Source organism: Rhinatrema bivittatum, chromosome 13 (genome assembly GCF_901001135.1).
Source record: "Rhinatrema bivittatum chromosome 13, aRhiBiv1.1, whole genome shotgun sequence".
NCBI lineage: Eukaryota > Metazoa > Chordata > Amphibia > Gymnophiona > Rhinatrematidae > Rhinatrema > Rhinatrema bivittatum.
Genome location: NC_042627.1, coordinates 19,366,562 through 19,389,248, shown reverse-complemented (window position 1 = coordinate 19,389,248; position 22,687 = coordinate 19,366,562). Strand labels below are relative to the sequence as shown.

General features: G+C 42.8%; 1 protein-coding gene across 2 annotated transcripts in view; it reads left to right on the top strand.

Annotated features, from left to right (window-relative positions):
- REC114 (REC114 meiotic recombination protein) overlaps window positions 1-22,687 on the top strand; it is a 58,907-nt gene that overhangs the window by 21,778 nt on the left and 14,442 nt on the right. For both annotated transcript variants that reach the window (XM_029575689.1, XM_029575687.1), the window contains one exon: window positions 386-469. In XM_029575689.1, coding sequence (XP_029431549.1) covers window positions 386-469 — 84 coding nt within the window. The remainder of the gene's footprint in view (window positions 1-385; window positions 470-22,687) is intronic.

The window sequence follows — 22,687 nt, the reverse complement described above, 5'->3', positions numbered from 1 at the left end:
GTCATAACATAAGATACACCATGCTGAGTCAGACAAAAAGGTCCATCGAGCCCAGCATCCTAACTCCATCAATGGCCAATCTGGGTCACAGGTACCCATCAGATCCCAAAGAACAGATTCATTCCTTGATGCTCCCTCAAGGTTAAGCCTTACATTAAGGATTTTCATTTTCAGTTTATTTTATTTTTCCCACAACGTTATCAGTGTTTGTTTATTCTAATGAACAAAAATGGCAGAAAATCAATGGGGAAAAATGTTATAAATATATATATATTTTTTTTATTTGAACAGCAGATCAGTGCAGTTAACAACACAAGCCAGTGTTACAATACTTTTTAAATAAAATGTATGTTAACTGTACAAAATTATTATATTACTGTTTCAGGAGGGCTTCTCATTAATTAATGCTCATAAATGGTTAAAGATAGGAAGACGAAATGACTGTCTGTTGTTTGGCTCAAAGATAAAGGTAAGGTTGAATTAATGGATTACTTTTTTTTTTTTTTTTATTTACTATATAGTACTTATTAACCATCCTCTCCTTCGATTGAGGCATTGTACAATTAAAACAATCATAAAAATGTAAAACCAAAGTTAAATAATTAACTTTGTCCAGGTATTCAGCTGTCAGTTAAGTGTGTGGTTGACAATTTTTTTTAAATCTAATTGTATAAAATTTATGTAGTTAGTTATAGGAAAACCATTGTGTAGTCAGAGTTGTCTGCACAAATTCAGCCAGGGAATGCTGAATATTGCATTGACCTGCTAAATTTGAAAAGCCTGTCCTGGGCCCCTTTTTACTAAAGCTCTGTGCACAACATTTTTGTGCATTCAGAATTAGCTACTATACAAGGGGAATGTTTAGCCAGGTAGATTTATGCAGTTAAATCTGATTTTAATTATGTAAATCTTTTGAATATTGACCCTCTATACCTGTACCTACAGGTGATGCATACATTTTAATAAAGATACCAAAATATAAAATCTACACACTGGGATAGCATGTTTCCATATGAAGTCCTGCTCTTCATTGAGCTAGATGTTGCCATCAAATAAGCATGTACCTCCCTTTTTCCTTCATGAACTCAGTCCTCGCTTGTATGCATGTTTTTTTATTTTTTAAAAGTCCTCTTCCCTTGTTCAGCTCTTACTTCATTGGATAAAGGTCCAAGCATTCTTCACACTAGATATATCAACTCATTTGATTAAGTTCTTGTTCCTTCAGGGTGAGGTGTACAGACTACCAGAGCAACTCTTGACTTTCTAGCTCTCAGTGGCAGACTTGTCTAATAAGGTTAACTTTTTCAGATTGTCCATTCACATATATATAAAAGGTAGTGAGTTTGTTCACGTGATGTTTGTCAATGTCTGTGCTGCTGTGTGTGCATGTGTGGATAGACAGCAAATGGCACGCATCTGGCAGGGAGCCCAGGCTCTGTAAGCTGAGAGAGACGCTTTGGGGGCAAACATGGACAGTGCAACTGGTGGAGAGGTCATGGCTCTGGCCAATGGAGTACCCCATTCTTCTTTGCAGAGGAGAATACAGCACTGGAGTGGTAGGACTGGTGGAGAGCCTAGACCCTAGCAGTCAATGAAATAAAGCTAGTTATTAGCAAGTTAATTGTAATAGTTTGCAGTCTAAGTGTCTAGGTCTGGCACATAATGATCCTTTATTTATTTGATTTGTATTCTGCTTTTCAGGCACTTCAGAGCAGATTAGGTACTGTAAGCATATTCCTATCAACAAAGGGTTTACAATCTAAGACCTAGATTTACTAAACCACAATAATCTCACCTTTTATGTATAGCTCCCCCTCCCTCCCTCCTGCCCCAACCTTACAACCACACAGCTACTTCAAAACTCCAGGTGTATGTGTCAAATATAACATGACCTATCTTGCAATTATTCTACAGCCCCCCCCCGGCTCTGGGCCTCCTTCAATACCATGCTCAAGTTTTTCCGAACCTCTGGCTGAAATCATATAAACAGGCTATCAACTTATACATATTATACATTCTAGCTAATCTAACTTGTAAATTAGTTTTGAAGGGAATATTAGACTTGCACCACCATGCTGCTAGTTCACATCTTATTGCCACAATAATATAACCCAGTGATCTTATCAATGAAATCAATAACCATATTCCAATAGCTAATCACTTTTAGACATTCCCACAATATATGATACGTGTCCCCTTTCCCCACAGTTACGCCAACAGCGATCATATATCACCGGGAACATCCTAGCTACTTTTTTTCAGCGTGAGGTACCACCTGAAAATTATCTTGTATCCATTCTCTACCACTAGTGATGAAACTGAGCTCCTCCCTGTCATTGAAACATTAAAAAAATAAACTAGAAGAGACACTAAAACACTTTGACCACAAAGACTGTGTAACAGCAACTACAGAATGGCTGACTAGCACGAGTAAATTGGCTGATGACATTAACCCCACAAAAACAATGCAAATACACGAGCCTAAGACAAAAAATCTGAGAAAAAGTGGAAAAAAGACAAATCAGCAGAAAATTTAACCAAATTTAGGAAACAACTAGCTTATTATTAAAAAAAAAAAAAAGTAATTCTCGATGCAAAAAAACAATTCTTTAGCACAAAAATTGAGAAATTTACAAACAACCCGAGAGCACTATTTAACATAGTTAAAAATCTGATTTACGATAAAACAGAGGCGCCCCAAACCCCACAAGAAAATAAATGCAATGAAATAGCACACTATTTCTCAGACAAAATCACAAGCCTAAAAGCTAAGATTCCGAACTTAACTAAGCAGGAAATTAAGATGCACAAAAGAGATTTTTTATTTATTTATTTATTTAAATGCTTTTAAAATATACCGACATTCATAGGACATATCATGCCGGTTCACAATCAACATTGGAAAGGCGGAAGAGGAAATTACAAATAACAGGGAGGGGGGAGATGTAACACCATGGGCCACATTTGACGAGGTATCCCAGAGCGAAGTGGAATCCATGATAAAAAATTTGGACACCATTCCCACCATGGACATCAAAAAAAACTAGCTGATATAACCACCTATACCATAGCAAAAATAATTAACCTATCAATCAGTGAAGGACTAATGCCAGTCTGCCGAATCTGGAGCAGGGGGTTCCTTTTCAGCGCCCCCCCCCGACCCAGGTTGTGCTTACCACAGATGCTTCTACCCTGGGTTGGGGTGCACATGGACGGTCTCCACACGTAAGGTCTTTGGTCCGCTTAGGAAGCTCATTGCCAGATCAACTTCCTGGAGCTTCAAGTGATCAGGTACACTCTCTGGGAGTTTTGGGATTGCTTGTCCAACCAGGCAGTCCTGGTACAGACAGACAACCAAGTGGCGATGTGGAACATCAACAAGCAGGGAGGTACGGGATCATTCCTCCTGTGTCAGGAAGCTGTCCAGATTTAGTCCTGGGCTCAGTCCCAGGGCATGTTGCTGTGGGTCATGTACCTGGCCAGGACGGAGAATGTGGTGGCGGACCAGCTGAGTCTAGCATTCCAACTCCATGAGTGGTCCCTGGATCAAGCAGTGGCGGATTGCATCTTCCACCTTTGCAGGATCCCAGATGTGGACCTCTTCACCTCCCCCTGCAGCAACAAGGTGAGCCACTTATGCTCTCTATACAGGGGAAACAGAAAGGCAGCCTCGGATGCCCTTGCCCACCATTGAGGTGAGTGCCTTCTGTATGCGTATCCTCCGCTTTCTTTGGTGATGAAGACTCTCCTGAAGCTCCGGCAGTACGGTGGGTGGTGGTGGTGGGAGGGGGGGAGAACCATGATTCTCATTGCCCCTTGTTGGCCGAGACAGGCCTGGTTCCCGCTTTTGTGGGATCTCTCTGTCAGAGAACTGATGTAGGGACCTTCCCTATCCGATTTCTCAGGATCAGGGCAGGCTGCACCATCCCAAACTCAGGGAATTGTCTCAGATGTCCTGGATGTTGAAAGGCTAGTTTTGCAACCCCTTGACCTCTCTGTCAGCGTGTCTCGGGTCTTAATAGCTTCCAGGAAACTTTCCACCAGGAAGTCTTATAACCTGAAGTGGATGAGGTTTTCCATCTGGTGTGAGTCACGGCTTGGATCCATTCTCTTGCCCCACTCCAAGGTTGCTTGAGTACTTTCTGCACTTTTCGGACACTGGTCTGAAGACCAAATCAGAGTACACCTGAGTGCCATCGGGGCCCTACCACCAAGGTGTTGATGGTTCACCTGTCTCTGTGTAGCCCATAGTGGGCCAGTTCATGCAGGGCCTGTTTCAGCTGAAGCCTCCCCTGTGGCCTCCTATTGTGTTCTGGGACCTCAAAGTGGTGTTGGGTCAGCTCATGCGAGATCCTTTCGAGCCACTGCACTTCTGTGATCTGAAGTACCTGACTTGGAAGGTCATCTTCTTGGTTGCGGTCACTTCGGTGTGCAGGGTCAGCGAGCTTCAGACGTTGGTGACGTATCCGCCCTATACAAAGTTCTTTCATGATAGGGTGGTCCTCTGTACCACCCTAAGTTCTTGCCTAAGGTGGTGACTGATTTTCATCTTAACCAGTCAATTGTTTAGCCTACCTTTTTTCCCAGGCCTCATTCATACCAGAGCGAACAGGCTCTGCACAACTTGGATTGCAAGAGGGCCTTAGCTTTTTACCTTGAGCAGACAGCAGGCCACAGACAATCCACACAGCTCTTCTTTTGACAAGAATAGATTGGGAGTTGCAGTTACCGAGCAAACACTGTCAAGCTGGAGGCCACGTCAAGGCTCATTCCATAAAGCCAAGGCAGCTTCGGTGATCCACGTGCAAATGGTCCCCATGGCTGAGATCTGCAAGGTTGCGACTTGGAGTTCTCTCCACATGTTCGCTGCCCATTACTGTTTGGACAGGGATGGCCGACACAACAGCAGTTTTGGCTAGTCTGTCTTTCGGAATCTTTCAGCTATAGAAGCCAACTCTTCCGGCCTAGAGCCCTTTTTCAGGCTCTTGCTGTCTCCCCTTAGCTCTCCTCAGCACCAGAGTTGTTGTATCCTTTGGCACCAGGTTAGGTGCCTGTGGGTTTAGTAAAGTTCAGGAGCAGCCTGTAGCTACGTATTCGCCCATGTGTGAGAACTACCATCTTGCTTGTCCTAGGAGAAAGCAGAGTTGCTTACCTGTAACAGGTGTTCTCCTAGGACAACAGGATGTTAGTCCTCACGAAACCCTCCCACCACCTCGCAGAGTTGGGTTTCTCCTATGTTTTATTTTTTCATAGTTCTATGTTACGAGATTGAAGAGGGGACCCTGTGTGGATGCGTGGATAGTGGCATGCTGGGCATGCTTAGTGTGCCAAAGTTTCTAGAAACTTTGACAAAAGTTTTCCATGACAGACTTCATGTGTGAGGACTAACAACCTGCTGCCCTAGGAGAACACCTGTTACAGGTAAGTAACTCTGCTTTATGGGCTTGCCCATGCTGGACCTGCACTCCGGGATGGGGTTACACCAGGTTGTGTGGCCGTGCAGCTTTTTCCTCAGCGAGTGCCCAGGGCTTGCTGATCGTGTTTGCTCCTATCGCTTTGGCAGCTTTTGCTCCTGGTCCAGGTCCTGGCAATCCTGCAGCTCTAGGTGGTGTTTAATGCTTCTCGGTAGCCTATGGAGATTGCCTGTACATCCATCCTAGTTCCATCTGTCTCCTGGCAGAGCTGATCCATGCTGAGCTGCCCCAGGCGCCCGGCGAGCAAAAGACTTCATGGACACCCAACAACACTAATGCCAACAATGGAGTAAAAAGGCCAGTAGGAACTGAACAATTTATTTTTGAATAACATGGAGCTGATGTAATCAGCAGTAAGTCAGAAATACCCCTCGTGAGTCTGCAACATTTGTTCAGTTGCGCCTCTTTTAGCGCTGTTTTTTCCTCTGGCTTTTATGTGGGTATTGGCACATGCATTTGGTCTAGTGTGAACGTTTTGCACATATCTAATTTGTATGCTGTCTCCTTATTACATCCTGCAGAGCTGCCTGCTTTTGCTGTGCATAGTAAAAAAAAAAAATATGCACAGAAAATTTGTACCTATTTCAGCGCGGGTCTCATTACATCGTCCCAAGTGTGTGTTCCTTCTTTAGAAATGTGTCATTTCGCCACTAGAGGGCATGGGGACAAAGAGTTTGCCTTGAGATCAGTAGTTATGAGAGAGATGTAGTTCCTGGAAGGCAGCATCTGGTAAGACAGTTAAAAGGGCTTGGTCAAACAAGCCAGGGCAGCAAACCATGAAGCTAGTACAAGGATACCCCGAGAGCGTAAAACTGGTAGGGAGTATCTTTGAAGTCTGTTTGGACTTTCAGGAAGTTTGAACAAATGCAGAGAGGGTTGCTTGTGGGAAACAGCGCTAACCAGGGACTAAAATGCCTTAGCACAGTTAAGCTAATTCTGAGCTGTAAAATAATCTGTGACGTAAGAAGCAGGTAAAGAATGAAATATTTTATGATACTGGCATGGAGAAGTGTTTTCTCTGAAGCACTAATTTATATCTTGGTGAATTGGTACAGTAAAATTAAAAGTTTAAGAAAAGCCATTCCTTAGTTTGTTGTGAATTTTCTAACTGGGACTGGCAGAAACTGGCTGCTGTTTCACAATTATTTCTTTTATGCACATTGCGCTCTCAACCAACATGTAACACCAATGAGACAGCGTGTTCCTCTCCACTTCATTATTCTCTATAGTAATCGATGGAGAATCCAAAAAATGGCATATTTCTGAGCTTAAGTGATATCACATGTATAAGCATGAATTTCCAGCATCATATATAACAATGTAACAGAATGATACTTAGACACACCAGGGTTTAACAAATAAAATGAGTCAGTCATCCTTCACAGATTTTTTTGTGTGTGGGTGGTTGACTTTATTTTTCAGCCTATTTTTCAGCATTTTATGCCTTTCCCCCACTTATTTCTCCCCACTTATCTTTTTTATGGGCACCTGCTTTCCAGCTGCATGTAATCTTAAAAAACTGATCCATACTGAGAATAATCATCTGTATTATGTACCTTCAAAAAGAGATTGATGAAAACAGGCCTCACATTTTATGAAGATGGATAATATTACAAGTGTAGTGAAATAAGCTAATTTCTTATGTCATACTTTGTGACTGGAGGTGTGTGTAGAGGGAGTGATTGTCAGGAGCATGGCCTGTTGAAAGGCTGTGCACTAAAAAATTATTTCAAATTACTTGTAAGCAATTTATCTTGGAAACTTTCACAAAATACATTTCCTATGTCTAGCATCTGCACGGTTTTCTTTTTATTGACAGTTTTTACTATAATGCATCTTTCTCCTTTTATACAAAGCTAGTGAAAACTGACTAGCATTGCTCGGGTGTTCTGGTTTATAATAGCCTTCATGTGTGTGTGTGTGTGTGTGTGTGTGCCTGTGTCTACGTGTTGGGGGGGGGGCTGTGCATGTGGGAGGTGCCCATGTATGTGCATATGTGTGTGTGTGTGTGTGAGCCAGTGTATGCATATGTAGGAGGTTATGTATGCTTTTGCAAGATTGTACACAATTGTGTGTGCTTCTGCATACTAGTGCAACCTTGATTGAGTGTTTCTGCGAGCTTGCGCACACCTATATATATGTCTATGCCTGTTTGCCCCTGTGTGTGGGAGCATGAGAGACATGGCTTCGCAGACAGAGCACATAGGCAAACATTATCCGGTATTGTTCTGGTTGTCTGGTCAATAACAGCCTTTGTATGGGTACACCTGTACCTGTGTGTGTGAGTACCTCTGCCTGTGTGTGCACGATACATTTGTGTGCCTGTGTTTGTGAGTGTGTGTGAGAGACAGAGAGAGAGACAGTGCTTTGCAGACAGAGCATATTATCTTTGCACAATGCACCTTCCACTGTTCTGGGCATCACCTAGTGGTCACAGACACAACAGTGTAACCAACACAAGCCTTATTCTAAGTACAGAACAAAAAATGCTAACAATTTTTCTTCATGTCAGCAAGATTTATTTTTCTATTCATTCAACTAGATCAATATTTCAGTTTTCAGCAGAAAAGCTGGACTAAATTCAGCCATACAAATAAATTGGTGATGTCATAAGTGGCGCCAATGTGGCACATGCTATCAGAAGTCAAAGACCCAGCAGTCTTTTTGAGCATGTGTGGGTACTTCTGCTGCCATGCGAGTCTTCTCAATTCTTTTTCTTCTGCCAAGGCAAAATAATGTTTTGCTCTCTCTTAGCTGCTTGCAGTAATTGTGACATTTTTCAATTCTTTTCATTTTTACCGTATTTTTCGCTCCATAAGACGCACCTAGAATTGAGGGGGAAAATTAAAAAAAAATAATAATAAATTTGTGCTAAACCAGCTCTGTCCCTGGGCATCTGTGCATCTTATGGAGCAAATTAGGGGAGTGCATAACATTTTTTTTCTCCCCATTTTGTTTTTGGGTTTGGGGGGAGGGCCATCTCGGACCACTCTCCAGATCAGAAAACTTTTATCTTTCTCTGGGAATCCCCATCCCAACCCTTTAAATTAATTAACAACCCCCACCCTCCTGACACCCCCCCCCCCCCCAAGACCTGCCAAAATAATTTACTACAACCCCCCCCCCCCCCAAGACCTGCCAAAAGTCCCTGGAGAGTCCAGGAGCGGTCTGGGAGCGATCTCCTGGACTTGGGCTGTCGGCTGCCAGTAATCAAAATGGCACCGACGTTATCACTGAGATGGATCGTTTCAGTAAGGTATCAGGATTTCGTATAAATCTTGAGAAATCTGAGATCCTTGATATTAACCTACCACCCATAATGGCTGTCCAATTGCGCACTCGATTTAAGTTTAAATGGGCCCGTAGGCATCTTAAATATTTAGGCATATATCTTAGTGCAGACGACAACCTGTTTAGCCTTAATTATGATACTTTGTGGTCTAAAATATTAATTGAATTGGAGGAGTGGAATCGTTACCGGATTTCTTGGATGGGCAGGATTGCTGCAATAAAAATGATGGTTCTGCCCAAATTACTATACTTGTTTCAATCATTACCGATCGCTATACCGAAGGTAGTGCTGGGCAGATGGCAAAAACAGCTTATGAAATATATTTGGGGGAGGCCGAATGTGGCACGAACCACCCTTTATCAGTTTCGAAGACAAGGCGAGTTGGGGGTGCCCAATCTAGATCGATACTATATGGCGGCAAAGTTTAAAATGCTGGTGGTGTGGCATAGGGAACGTGACATTAAACCTTGGGTGATCTTTAGCCAGCAACTGGTGGGGTCGGTTCCCCTTGCTAGTTTCATATGGCAGCCTAAACATACTTGGTGTAACGTATTGGGGGACATCTTGCCGCCTTCTATGCTCCACACTCTGACCCTCTGGCATATTAAGCGACACTTGTTGGTAGGGCCACATGAGTATTACTGGAGCACTTACCTGTATGCGAATAATAAATTTCCCGCTGGGTATACTAATCCAGCGTTCCAGCGGTGGAAAAGACAGGGTATAGGCCGGTGGGGTACCCTGTGGAAAGACACGAATATAATTCCTTTCCCAGATCTACAAGTGCAATTTCAACTATCCGGCGTGGATGCACTCACATATATGCAACTGAGACATTTTGCACATACATACTCAATTGGAAACTCGCTTAGGCATGGTAAATCTGCTTTTGAGGAGTTGTCTGAAAGCTGACCAGGGTATCAAGTTGCTCTCCCAAATATATTCACTGTTGGGTTCTCCGCAGTTTGGTCGGATCAAACAAATGATAGCCTGGGAAAATGATCTTCAATGTTCCTTTACTCAAAAGGACTGGGAAATGATCTTTTTTTTTTTGCAATTTAATTCTTTATTTATCATTTTTTAAACAGTTAACAAGTTAAATCACTTGATAAGAAATGACATACAGGGACTCATACAATTGAAACAAAAGAAAATAACCAACAAGGTATATATAATCCCAATGATACCTTTTTAGACCACTACGACAGCGGGTTTTCCTATTGAAATTCAGTGAAGAAAATTATTGAAACGCAAGCATAAGTAAACAGCCACCTCTTGCCAACCTGTAGGCTATCAAAATCCTATTGTCGGAACAAAATATTAGGAGGCAGTTACAATGGGAGCTGGATCCTGTCCAATTCTATCATTCAAAAAAGAGTTCAGCTGAGACGGGTCAGAAAAGACATATTTAACCCCAGAATGCTTAATAACGCATTTACATGGGAAATGTAGCCAAAGAATTGCACCCAAACTAAGTACTGCAGGGCACATTATCAGGAAACGCTTTTTTTTTTTTTTCCTCTTTATTTGTGTTTTATTGAGAAACCAACATATACAATACATGTAGACAGTGAACAATGGTATAAACATAACAATCAGTTCTGCCCACGCTAAAACATAGGATATAACATCTCCATTAGTTAGAGGACTCTGTAGCTAAGCCCTCCGTGCAACTTATTTGATGGCTAGATACCATCTGCAACTGCAAACAGCCAAGTGTAAATAGATCATGGTAAAGTCTACAAGGTGAAACATTAAAGTTGAACCTAATGATTCCCCAATCCCCCTGCTTATAAATGGTGGGAATCCAGAATTTACCCGCCACACAAAATGGACAATCATTCATCTCCACCACAGCAAACAGAACCACACCAGCAAACAAATTGAATAACTGCCGTACCTCCCCCAAATAGATACAGATCCATGTTTTCCAGTCTCAAACAAAGAAAAAGATATATAAAAAAACCTGCCACTCCCATCCACATAAGTCTGAAAAGAAAACTCCAGCATCCCATCTCTGTTAACTATACACAGTCATTAAGAATCCGACTTCTGGCGGCATGAGGAAGAGACTGAATATATGGATCCCACACACTAAGAAATCGCTTACTTTGTATTGGAGAACCTCGAATGGACATCTGCTCCATTTGCATCATCATGTAAAAAAGATTCCTCCATGCCCAGAAAGAAGGGGGCTCAACGTTCCGCCAGCTCATGAGAATCACTCGCTTCCCAACCACACTGGCCTTCTGCAAAAGTAACCTGATACCAGGATCTCGTATTCTCAACGGGGGTATACACCCAAATAAAATCCACAATGGTGCCACCAGTATAGAAACATGTAAAATGGTAGCTAAATAATGTGCAATCCTGGCCCAAAAAACCCGGACCGCAGGGCAAGCCTAAAAGGCATGTGCCAAAGTACTGCTCTCCTTCTGACACCGCAAACAAGAACCAGAGGATGCAATATGTTGTCTTCTGGCCATCTGGGGTGAAATATATGCCCTTCCCAAAAATTTGAACTGTAACTCTCTATAGTATGTATTATACGAGATCCTGGCAATCCGACCGTAACAGGTTCGCAACATGGAGGAGGTAACCACAAACTCCCCATCAGCAGTCCATCTGTCTGCCAGTGTGGAATACATCTCCACCCTCCTCAATCGTAATTGTTTATAATAATAGGACAAGGACGGTGCCTTAGCTCTAGAGAGGGCCAATAAGGTTTCCAATTTCTGGAAGGTCGAGAGTAGCTTAAATGCCATAGGGATGGTCTTAACATAGTGTTGGATTTGCAAATAAGGGAAGACCATGATCACTCGCCTCCCATAACGCTCCTGCAGGTCAGAAAATGACATCAGAGTCCCCTGCTCCGTAAATATGTGCCCCAGATATAAAATTCCCATCTTTTTCCATTCCTGAAAATGTGGAGAAGTAGTCCCTGGCGAGAAGTCAGTGTTCCCATTAATCGGGAGTAAGTATGCACTAACCCTAGGTACCTGAAGAGCTTTTGTCAGAGTAACCCAGGCCTGTCGTACCGGTAATATCACTTTAGACTGAGTCAACATGGGGGACAGTTTTGCTGGCTCCACTTGAAGCGCGTAGCTAACATTAACCGGATAGAGAAAGGCACTTTCAGCCGTGAAACTAGTATGTGAGGAGGTACCCAATAACCAATCCCGTACAAGACGCATGTTACAGGCCACGGTGTACAACGCCAAGTTCGGGACCACCCTCCCCCCACCGTTGCTGCATCCAGACCAATGGAATCCTCACCTTACCCCCCCTCCACAAAAATTTTCGCATACAGCTATCCAATAAAGACGCATCCCCCCGTTTCAAATGTAGGGGAAGGGTTTGAAATAGATAGAGCCATTTGGGAAGAATAACCATCTTAAATAAATTTATCCTGCCACACAGAGATAAGGGAAAATTTTGCCATGCAGCAAGTACGTCTTGAGTATATCGGAGTAGACTCGGTACATTATCTTTATAAACCATAGAAGGGTCCACAGGCACTCTCACCCCCAAATATCGAAAGGACTCCCCGGCCCATTGTAATGGGAAAGAGCCTCTCCATCTCTCCTTCAGTGTGTCTGGAAAGGCCAATGCAGAAGACTTATGTTCATTCAACCTGAAACCCGAAAAGGTTCCAAATAAGCCCATCACAGTAAGCAGAGAGCTCAAAGACCTAACAGGATCCGTCAAAAAAACCAAAAGGTCATCCGCAAAGGCTGCACATTTAAATATCTCTCTATCAAATCGTACTCCCCTAATATCAGGGCTGCCCTGTAGTGCAAGCAACAGAGGTTCTAATTGCAAAAGAAAAAGAAGCGGAGACAGAGGACATACTTGACGAGTGCCTCTCTTAATAGGGAACATTTCTGATCTATCTCCATTAACCAATATAGTTGCCTGTGGATCCCTATATAGTAATTGCACTGCCTCAAGAAACAGGCCTTCAAAACCCATGTGTCCCAAAATATAAAACAAATAATTCCACTCCACCCTATCGAAGGCCTTTTCGGCGTCAAAACTAATAGCCAAATAGGGAGTATTCATATGACGACACATTTCCATTGCCACTAAAATCCGTCTGAGATTTGAGAGGGCATATTGCTTTCGAACGAATCCCACTTGATGAGGTCCCACTAGAGATGGCAAAACCACAGCTAAACGGTCCGCCAAAATTTTAGCCAACAGCTTTTGATCAAAGTTCAATAACGATATCGGACGGTACGCATCAGGTTGTAGTGGGTCTTTTCCCGCTTTAGGGATAAGAGTAATATGGGCTGCATTCATCTGGGGTGGGAAACTCCCCTGTCGAATTAATGAAGAAAAAAGCGAGGTTAAAGATCCCGTCACCCTATCAAGCAGGCCCTTATAAAATTCTGCCGATAGACCATCTGGTCCTGGGGTTTTCAAGCGCTTAGACTTATAAATAGCCCTACGAACGTCCTCCTCAGAAATTGGCATATTTAATGTCTGTTTTTGCTCCTCCGTGAGGATAGGAATCTGAAGAGCCGGGACAGAGGCGCCTCTTAGCTCAACCCAAGCCTTTCCTGCTCGGGGGCTTGGTCCCTGCCGCGATTCAGCCACCGGACCGAGGCCTAAACCTCCGAGGAACCACGGAAATCACCCCGGGAAACTCAACTGGGGGAGGGACCGAATGGTATCACCGCAGGAGTGCGGGGCTCGATGTTCTGTAGAGGTTTAGTAAGTAGAACTAGAAAAATAGAAAGTAGATTGGAAACACGCTCAGCGAGCATGCAGGCTCTCCAAACTGCTTTGGAGACGGAAATTATTGAAGAGCTTCACTTCCTGTGGGGGTATATGTACCCGTGCTGACGTCAGATCCGTCTCCAACTGCTAGCACGAGCACGCTATACCCACTTGTTCTGAGTCCATCTGGCTACACGACAGGAAAATGAAATTTCAGAACTGTTATTTTAATCATAGGTTACAAATGTTTACTCATTCAATGTAACTGAAGATTGGAAGATGGCCAATGTAACTCCTATATTTAAAAAGGGATCCAGGGGAGATCCAGGAAACTATAGACCGGTGAGGCTGACTTCAGTGCCGGGAAAAATCGTGGAAACTGTTATAAAGAATAAAATTACAAAGCATTTAGATAGACGTGGTTTGATGGCATACAGCCAACATGGATTTATCCAAAGGAAGGTTTGCCTCACAAATCTCATATATTTTTTTTGAAGGGGTGAATAAACATGTGGACAAAGGTGAACTGGTGGATTTGGTGTATTTGGATTTTCAGAAGGCGTTCGACAAAGTCCTGCATGAGAGCCTTCTAAGAAAACAAAATTCATGGGATAGGAGGCGATGTCCTTTTGTGGATTGCAAGTTGGTTAAAAGACAGGAAACAGTGTAAGATTAAATGGTCAGTTTTCATAGTGGAAAAAGGAAAACAGTGGTTCCTCAGGGATCTGTACTTGGACCGGTGCTTTTTAGTATATTTATAAATGATCTGGAAAGGGGTACGATGAGTGAGGTGATCAGATTTGTGGATGACACAAAATTATGCAGAGTAGTTAAATCTCAGTTGTGATGAATTGCAGGAGGACCTTGCAAGACTGGAAGCTTGGACTTCCAAATGGCAGACAAAATTTAATGTGGACAAGTGCAAATTGATACATATAGGAAAAAAATAACCCTTGCTGTAGTTACACGACATTAGATTCTATCTTAGGAGTTACCATCCAGGAAAGAAATCTAGGCGTCATAGTGGATAATACTTTGAAATTGTCAGCCCAGTGTGCTGTGGTGATCAAAAAAGAAAACAATGTTAGGAATTATTAGGAAGGGAATGGAAAATAAAACGGAGGATGTCATAATGCCTCTGTATCGCTCCATGGTGAGACCGCACCTTGAATACTGTGTGCAGTTCTGGTCACCGCATCTCAAAAAGGATATAGCTGAACTGGAGAAAGTGCAGAGAAGGGCAACCAAAATGATAAGGAGCATGGAACGGATGCCCTATGAGGAAAGGCTAAAGAAGTTAGGGCTGTTCTGTTTGGAGAAGAGACGACTGAGGGGGGATATGATAGAAGTCTACAAAATGTAAATCAGTTATTTACTCTCTCAGATAATAGAAGAATCAGGTGGCATTACATGAAGTTAGCAAGCAGCTCATTTAAAACAAATCGAAGAAAATTATTTTTCACTCAGCGCATAGTAAAGCTCTGGAATTCATTGCCAGAGGATTTGGTTACAGCAGTTAGTGTAACTGGGTTTAAAAAAGGTTTGGATAAGTTCCTAGAGAGTAAATCCATAAACTGCTATTACAGTAATTAATAAGCACTAGTAACTTGTGATCTATCTAATGTTTGGGTACTTGCCAGGTACTTTGCGACTTGGATTGGCCACTGTTGGAAACAGGATACTGGGCTTGATGGACTCTTGGTCTAACCCAGTATGGCATTTCTTATTTATGGACAATATATCAAATACAAAACCTGTGTATATGTAGTATTTTAACAATTTTTATTTTAACAATATTAAAAATAGTTTATAAAGTATTTCTAATATGACAATACGCAATATATAATTCCTATAAATCATCCACTCTCACCATTCATACTCTTTATAAAGACATCATACACAACACATTTCACATATTGCAAATTACAAACAATATTAAAATACATTCATGAATCGTTCCCCCAAAACCTTTATTTCTTAATTCTGCTTATTAATCCACGGTGGTGTAATCCTTCTAATCCACTATCTTCAATTTATCTATTGGATTTTTCTATTGAATTCTTCTTCCCATTAAATTCTCCTTCCCGACAAGAGACTCCTGTTTCACAACATAGTTTACATCGGATTACTTCACACCGAACCGCCACTGATATCTCAAGGAGTCACTTATTTCAAATATTCACATCTATAAAATAATTCATCAAAAACACAAAGTTCCTTCAGTATTATCTCTAAAAAATTTTTTTATATAATAATTATTATTTTTCATATAGATATGCTCTCCGGTCACAAAATGTCCCACAACCAAGTATTAACCCCAGACGCACCACACTTCTTACCTGAATAGAAACTTTCACCAACTACCGCCGATTATCATCAACGTTTAACCTGGGATATTTCACAACACAACAACTACAAAAAAGAAACAAACTTACAAACAGCCACAACAAACACATCGGCTCTGTATCTTCTTACCAATAAACCCCACTTACCCAAAATGTTTTCTCAACCATAAATCAGCAATTCCACGTCAAGGAAAACCTCCACAAACTTTTTTTTTTCACAATTTCTTTCCAAAATTACTATCAAGAAAAAATAGCAGAAAAGCTGAAAATTAGCTACTCCCACCCCTTTGATACACACAAAAGGCACATGCACAATCCCCAAAATATTGCTAAACTTACCCGGAACGCCCCCGATGATGCGCCGGCCGCGACACGCCCCCGACATGCCCCCCAGGAAAGCCCTGGGACTTACGCACATCCCGGGGCTTGCGCACGCAGCCGAGCCTATGCAAGATAGGCTCGGCGCATGCAGGGGGTGGAAGGGGCAGCTTTTCAGGGGTTATGCGTGTAACCCTTTGAAAATCTGCCCCATAGTGCTTAAGGGCTTTTTTGAAGGCTTTCTTGTCATTAATAAAGCATAACTCTGGAGGGATGGTGTTCCATAAAATGGGGCCTGCTATGGAGAAAGCTCGTTCTCTGGTAGAGACCAGTCTTGTAGTTTCTGGTGATCCAGATTCGTAAAGATAAAGACCCTCACTCTGAGCTATTGGGCTTTCTGAAATCTTGACTCTTGGCTCTTCCTGTCCACGTGTTTCTCAGTGCTCTATTGCTAATAATATGGGAAGCTCCCTTTTTTCTTATGCCAATCACAAGAAAATTGGGCCTGAAGTTTAAGCTGTAGGAATCTCTAGGCTTTGGTGTCATGCAGCTACCATATAATTCGGTGGTAGTTGAATCTGTGATGAGAAAAGCAAAAAAAGTCGAGGATTCATTCCATTTCTCTGCCTGGAAAAGATCACCAGTTTCTAGACTAGTTCGGTAAAAAGGTATGCCATACTCACTGCATAAATTATGATCCACAGTTCTAAATGCACAATATATACATGATTGCCTGCAGAAACTGAAATTTCCTTTAGATGGATAGAGTATCTCAGCATTATCCCCAGCCTTATGTTCCGTCTATGAAGCCTTCTATTCTGGTTTCAAGAACCTCTGTGTATTCCCTAGGTGCTTGTCATATGGAGTGACTTAGGGCCAGCTCAATTCAAGAAGACGTAGATAAGAAATTAGCGGATCTTTCCTGCCTAGTGGGTAATCTGTTTGGTGAAAAACTGCGGGAAACCATAGCACAGATCAAAGATCAAAATAAGGCTGTATAATCCATCTCAACAGGCCTCAAACAGCCATCTGCACAGCAAAGGCCCTTCTATCATTATATGTGGTTTTATTTCCACAGATGCCCCTTCCAGGATTATTATCGGTAAGGTCCTCAGCCACTCCCAATTCAGCATCATCCGTCTCTTGCTGCAATACCTAGACAAAGAAATCACAGGCAGCAAAAATAGACTTAACTGGCCCAGCCGTTGTTCAGTCTACCTCCCTCCATTTTGGTTGGGGACAGGATCCAACTTTTTCTGGAAAAGTGGTGCCTTGTCATCAATGACCCTTGGGTCCTCCAAATAGTGTGCTTGCATTTATGTTGCCTACTGCTTCTCCCACTGTGCTACAGCTGGATCCATCCCATCTTCTGCAACTGTGACTGGAAGTTCAGACTGTACTACAACAGCAGGTAACCAAACCTCTGCCTATGTCACAACACACTCAGGAATTTTATTCCTGGTACTTCCTCATCCAAGAAATCAGGGGGGCTGCAGCCTATTTTTGATCCGAGACATCTGAACTAGCATCTGCTTAGAGAGAAATTCAAAATCAACACACACAGCATGATACTCCCCTACATTCAGAAGGGCAAAGGGATGTGTGTATGGGAACTGCAAGAATGCTTACTTGCACATACCCATTCATCATTCACATTGGCACTACCTTCGATTCAAAGTGGATTTTACCCATTACCAGTAGAGTGCTCCTGTTCAGCTTCTCAGCTGTCCAGAGAGTGTTCACCAAATGTCTGGCGGTGGTAACAGCTTATCTACAATGTCATGGAATCCAAGTCTTTCTTAACTAGATGATTGGTTAATCACAGCTCACTCTCATGCTCGACAATCTGCACTGTTGCAGAGCTTAGGTTTTCTGATCAACTTCAAGAAGTCAAACTTGATGCCAGTTCAAAGACTAAATTTATAGATGCATGAATAGACTCTTACAGAAGAAAGCATTTCTTCCCTTGGATCGAGCATTCATCCTGCTCTCATTGATTCACAAATTGCTCTCATCGCAGCGAATGACAGCGAGATCTCTACTAGTTGTACTGGGACACATGGCAGTGGAACCACATGTATGGCAGCTATCTCACCTGCATATTGGATGACTTTAATGGGGCTTATGTCCCCAGTGAGATTGACTTACACAGGCCTTCTCCTAGATTTCATTTCATTTTATTAAAATTTATTAAACGCCCTACACAAACAAGGTCTGGGCGATTTACAAAAAAACATACATAATATTAAAAGAAAAAATAAAGAACACTTGACAAACAACTGTCATTAACAATCATTAAATTTCATAGAAACCATACAATTTCACACATGTTCATACAAATTCCATCAAGATGTTACAAGATGGAGATGTACCATACATAATACCTTGGAGCAAAACTCAATGTAGAAGTTACAAGATTGGAAATATACCATACATCAGGCCTTGGAGCGGAACTCAATCTGGGTATCCCAGAATTGGAACTAATTTCTCAAGAGATGGCTCAGGAGCTCCAGTATAGCAACAATCTCATGTTCTTTAAGAGGTGCGCCTCTGTCCTGCTCCATATCGAATAACATTGACTATGGACACCTTCACGAAGGGGTGGTAGTATATGTCGGCTTCTATTGAACCCAGGGCACTTTGTCTCCCAAGACAAGTTGATATCAAATAAATCTGCTGGAGCTGAAATGCATTGCATGTGTTTGCATACCTTTTTCAGGGCAAGAGCATCCTCGTTCAGATGGACAAGCAGGTGGCCATGTTTTATGTCAACAAGCAAGAGGGGACAAGCTCATGGCCCCTCTACTGGGTGCTCCAGGTCTGGATTTGGGCAGACAAGAATTAATCATGGCTGCATACCATGATTGCCAGGGATTGCCAACTCGCTCGCAGATAGACTTAGCAGAATATTTAGTCCACATAAGTGGTCTCTGCTAAAAATCTGTGGCAGACAAAATCTTTAGATTATGGGGTCAGCCAGCAGTAAACCTGTTTGCCTCAGAAGAGAACAGAAAGATAAATCAATTCTGCTCAGTTCTCCCAAATGAGCTAAGAATAGCTTGGGATGCTTTCCTCCTCAACTGGGGGTCAAGCTTCATGTATGCTCTTCCATCGATATCACCCATAGCCAGAACTATGAAAAAAGTTCTTCACCATCATGCTCGACTGATCCTCATTGCTCCAGCCTGGCCCAGACAAGATTGGTATTCTTATTTTGTGCAACTTTCTAGCAGGCCTCCCATCCTACTGGAATCAGATCCAATGCTGTTAACTCAAGAGAACAGAACTCTTATTATCCCAGCCTCATTGCTCTCAACTTAACAGCTTGGAGGTTAAGTGCCTCTACCTATCCACAGAAAAACTCTACCTATCCACAGAAATTATCTATATCCTGGTCTCTTCCAGAAAACTATGAACTAAGCAGCTATACCTTCAAGTGGAATAAATATTCTAAGTGGTGTCTACGTCTTCATCAACCAACGTCTTCATCAACCATCTCCCCTCTCAGACCTATGATATCTTCTCTATCCCCCGCCTCAAAAAAAAAGGGGGAGGATTACTCCTCGCCGCTAAAAAGCACCTCAAACTCAAACTCCACCCTTCTAAACCACCCCACAAACTGGAAATTGGCCTCTTTAAATCTAAGACTATGCAGATCTGCCTCATCTACGCCCCCCCAGGCCTACTTGAACACGACACATCCCCCCTCATAGAATATATAACAAACAACATCAAACTTGACTCTGCAGCAATCATTCTCGGAGATTTCAACCTCCATGCAGACAACAACCCTATCACACCTGCCTGTGAAACACTAATGATCACCCTCCAAGCATTAGGCTTCAAGCAACTCATCACCTCTCCCACACATAAGGCTGGTCACACACTGGACCTCTTCTTTGTCAACAAGCACATCACCTCACACAGCACCCCTACCTCCACTCCCATCCCCTGGTCTGATCATTTCATCATTAACGCCCACCTCCACAACAATGCCCCCCTCCTCATCCTCTCTCTCTCGAGATAAAACTCAGGCCACCAGCAAGACTATTGCCTTCCGCAAGCACTGCTCATCGGAAGACATCTCCCGTGCCTTTGAGAAAGCAAACAAATCCCTGGACCTCTCCAACCCGAACACAGCTTTGCAATCTTGGAATAACATCAATGCCAAGATAGCGGAAGAAGCCTGCCCCATGATACACAAAAAAATACCCTTAGCCAACACAGACAAAAAACCATGGTACACCAAAGAACTCAAAACGATCAAACAGGACCTTAGAGCCAAAGAACGCACCTGGCGTAAAAACCCCACTCCCACACACAAGTCAGCATATAAACATTCATTACACCACTACCGTCAAGCCACTAACCAAGCCAAAAAAGACTTCTACGCAGCCAAAATCCACAATTATCAATTCGATGCAAATGCCCTTTTCACGTTTGTTGCTAATCTCACTGCCCCCCCATGCCCCTTCTCCCCAGAACAAAACGCCAAAGAGAAATGCACAGAAATTGCTAATTTCTTCAAGAATAAAATTGACAACATTCTCCTTCGCTTCACCACCAAGCCCCCCACCACTTTCCACCTACCTACCAAAACATCCAGAACCAATCTGCAAACGTTCGAACAAACATCTACCCTTGAAATTGAAACCATTCTAAAAAGAATGAAACCTGCTTCCCATTCTGCTGACACCATCCCCTCTAAGACCCTCCTATCTTCTCCCACATCCATATCCAGACTTCTATCTGACTTGATCAACTGCTCTCTTACATATGGCAAGGTCCCAGACCCACTCAAACTTGCAATAGTCAAGCCCCTCCTAAAAAAGCCCACCTTAGACCCCAAAGACCCCTCTAACTACCGGCCTATATCCAACCTCCCTTTTGTATCTAAAATACTTGAAAAGGTTGTCAATACCCAGCTCTCTGACTACCTCGAAAACCACAACATTCTGCACCCCGCACAATTCGGCTTCCGTAAAGGTCGCAATACGGAAAACCTCCTTCTGGCAGTCACCAACACCATACATATAGGCATGGACCAAGGAACCTCATTCTTACTCGCTATACTAGATATCTCTGCTGCTTTCGACACTGTCAACCACCAAATACTCCTATCCCGGCTATCAGAAATCGGCATCTCTGGCACTGTACTATCATGGTTTACCTCATATCTCACCCATAGAGAATACCTGGTCAACATTGACAACTCTGAGTCCCCACGCATACCCCTCCTCCAGGGTGTCCCCCAAGGATCCTCCTTATCCTCCACCCTCTTTAACATATATCTTCTTCCCCTCTGCTATCTACTTTCTAACCTCGGTCTCAATTTCTTCATGTATGCGGATGATGTACAGATCCTCATCCCCATGCAAAAAACCCTACAAGAAACTCTAAACTTCTGGGAATCCTGTCTTGCCTCCATTAACTCTCTCTTAGACAGCCTCCAACTCGCTCTTAACACAGCAAAAACTGAAATCATCCTCATTTCCAACAAACTCGAGGTTACCTCACAGGCCTCTACTAAAACTACCCCCACAACCCTCCCCATCCTGCCATCTATAAGAGACCTAGGTGTTGTATTAGACAAACACCTTAATTTTCATCCACACATCAAATCCCTTCTAAAAACCGGCTTCTATAAACTCCACATCCTCAAAAAGCTCAAACCCCTCCTCCACCTTCAAGACTTTCGCCTTGTATTGCAGTCCACAATCCTATCAAAATTAGACTACTGCAATTCACTTCTCCTAGGCCTGCCCTACGCCACAATTAAACCACTACAAATCTTGCAGAACTCCATGGCACGAATCATCACAGACACTCGTAAGAGAGAACACATCACACCCATTTTAAAAAAACTGCATTGGCTCCCCATCCCTTTCCGTATAAAATACAAAACTCTTACAATACTCCATAACATGCTTCACAAAAATGACCACGAATGGCTCAAGGAAACACCACGTTTCCGTACATCCAATCGTCCATCCAGAGCCTCCACGGCTGGCACCTTACACATCCCACCCCTCAAAATAGCACACCACTCAACTACCAGAGAGAGAGCCTTTACCATAGCCGGCCCCTCCCTCTGGAACTCTCTTCCCACGTATCTCCGCCTTGAACCTTCCTTACCCAACTTCAAAAAAGGCATCAAAACCTGGCTTTTCTTACAAGCATACCCTGACTCCAATCAGACCTAAACCCCCTCCACTGCCACTTCCAATTCCCTTACCCCTTCTAATCCGTTGATGCATCCTAGGGAATTCCTGATTTTGTAAATTTGTTAATTTTTTATTCTCAGTTTTTTTTAACACAGTTCCTATCAATTTCTCTCTCCCCTAGCACTTCACTACCTTTCTCCTTCCCGCAACTTCTGCGCTTACTGTCACCTGACCCCCATCCTCTCCTTTTTCCTTCACTGCTCCACCTCCCCCCTCCCTGTTATTTGTAATTTCCTCTTCCTCCTTTACAATGTTGATTGTGAACCGGCATGATATGTCCTATGAATGTCGGTATATTTTAAAAGCATTTAA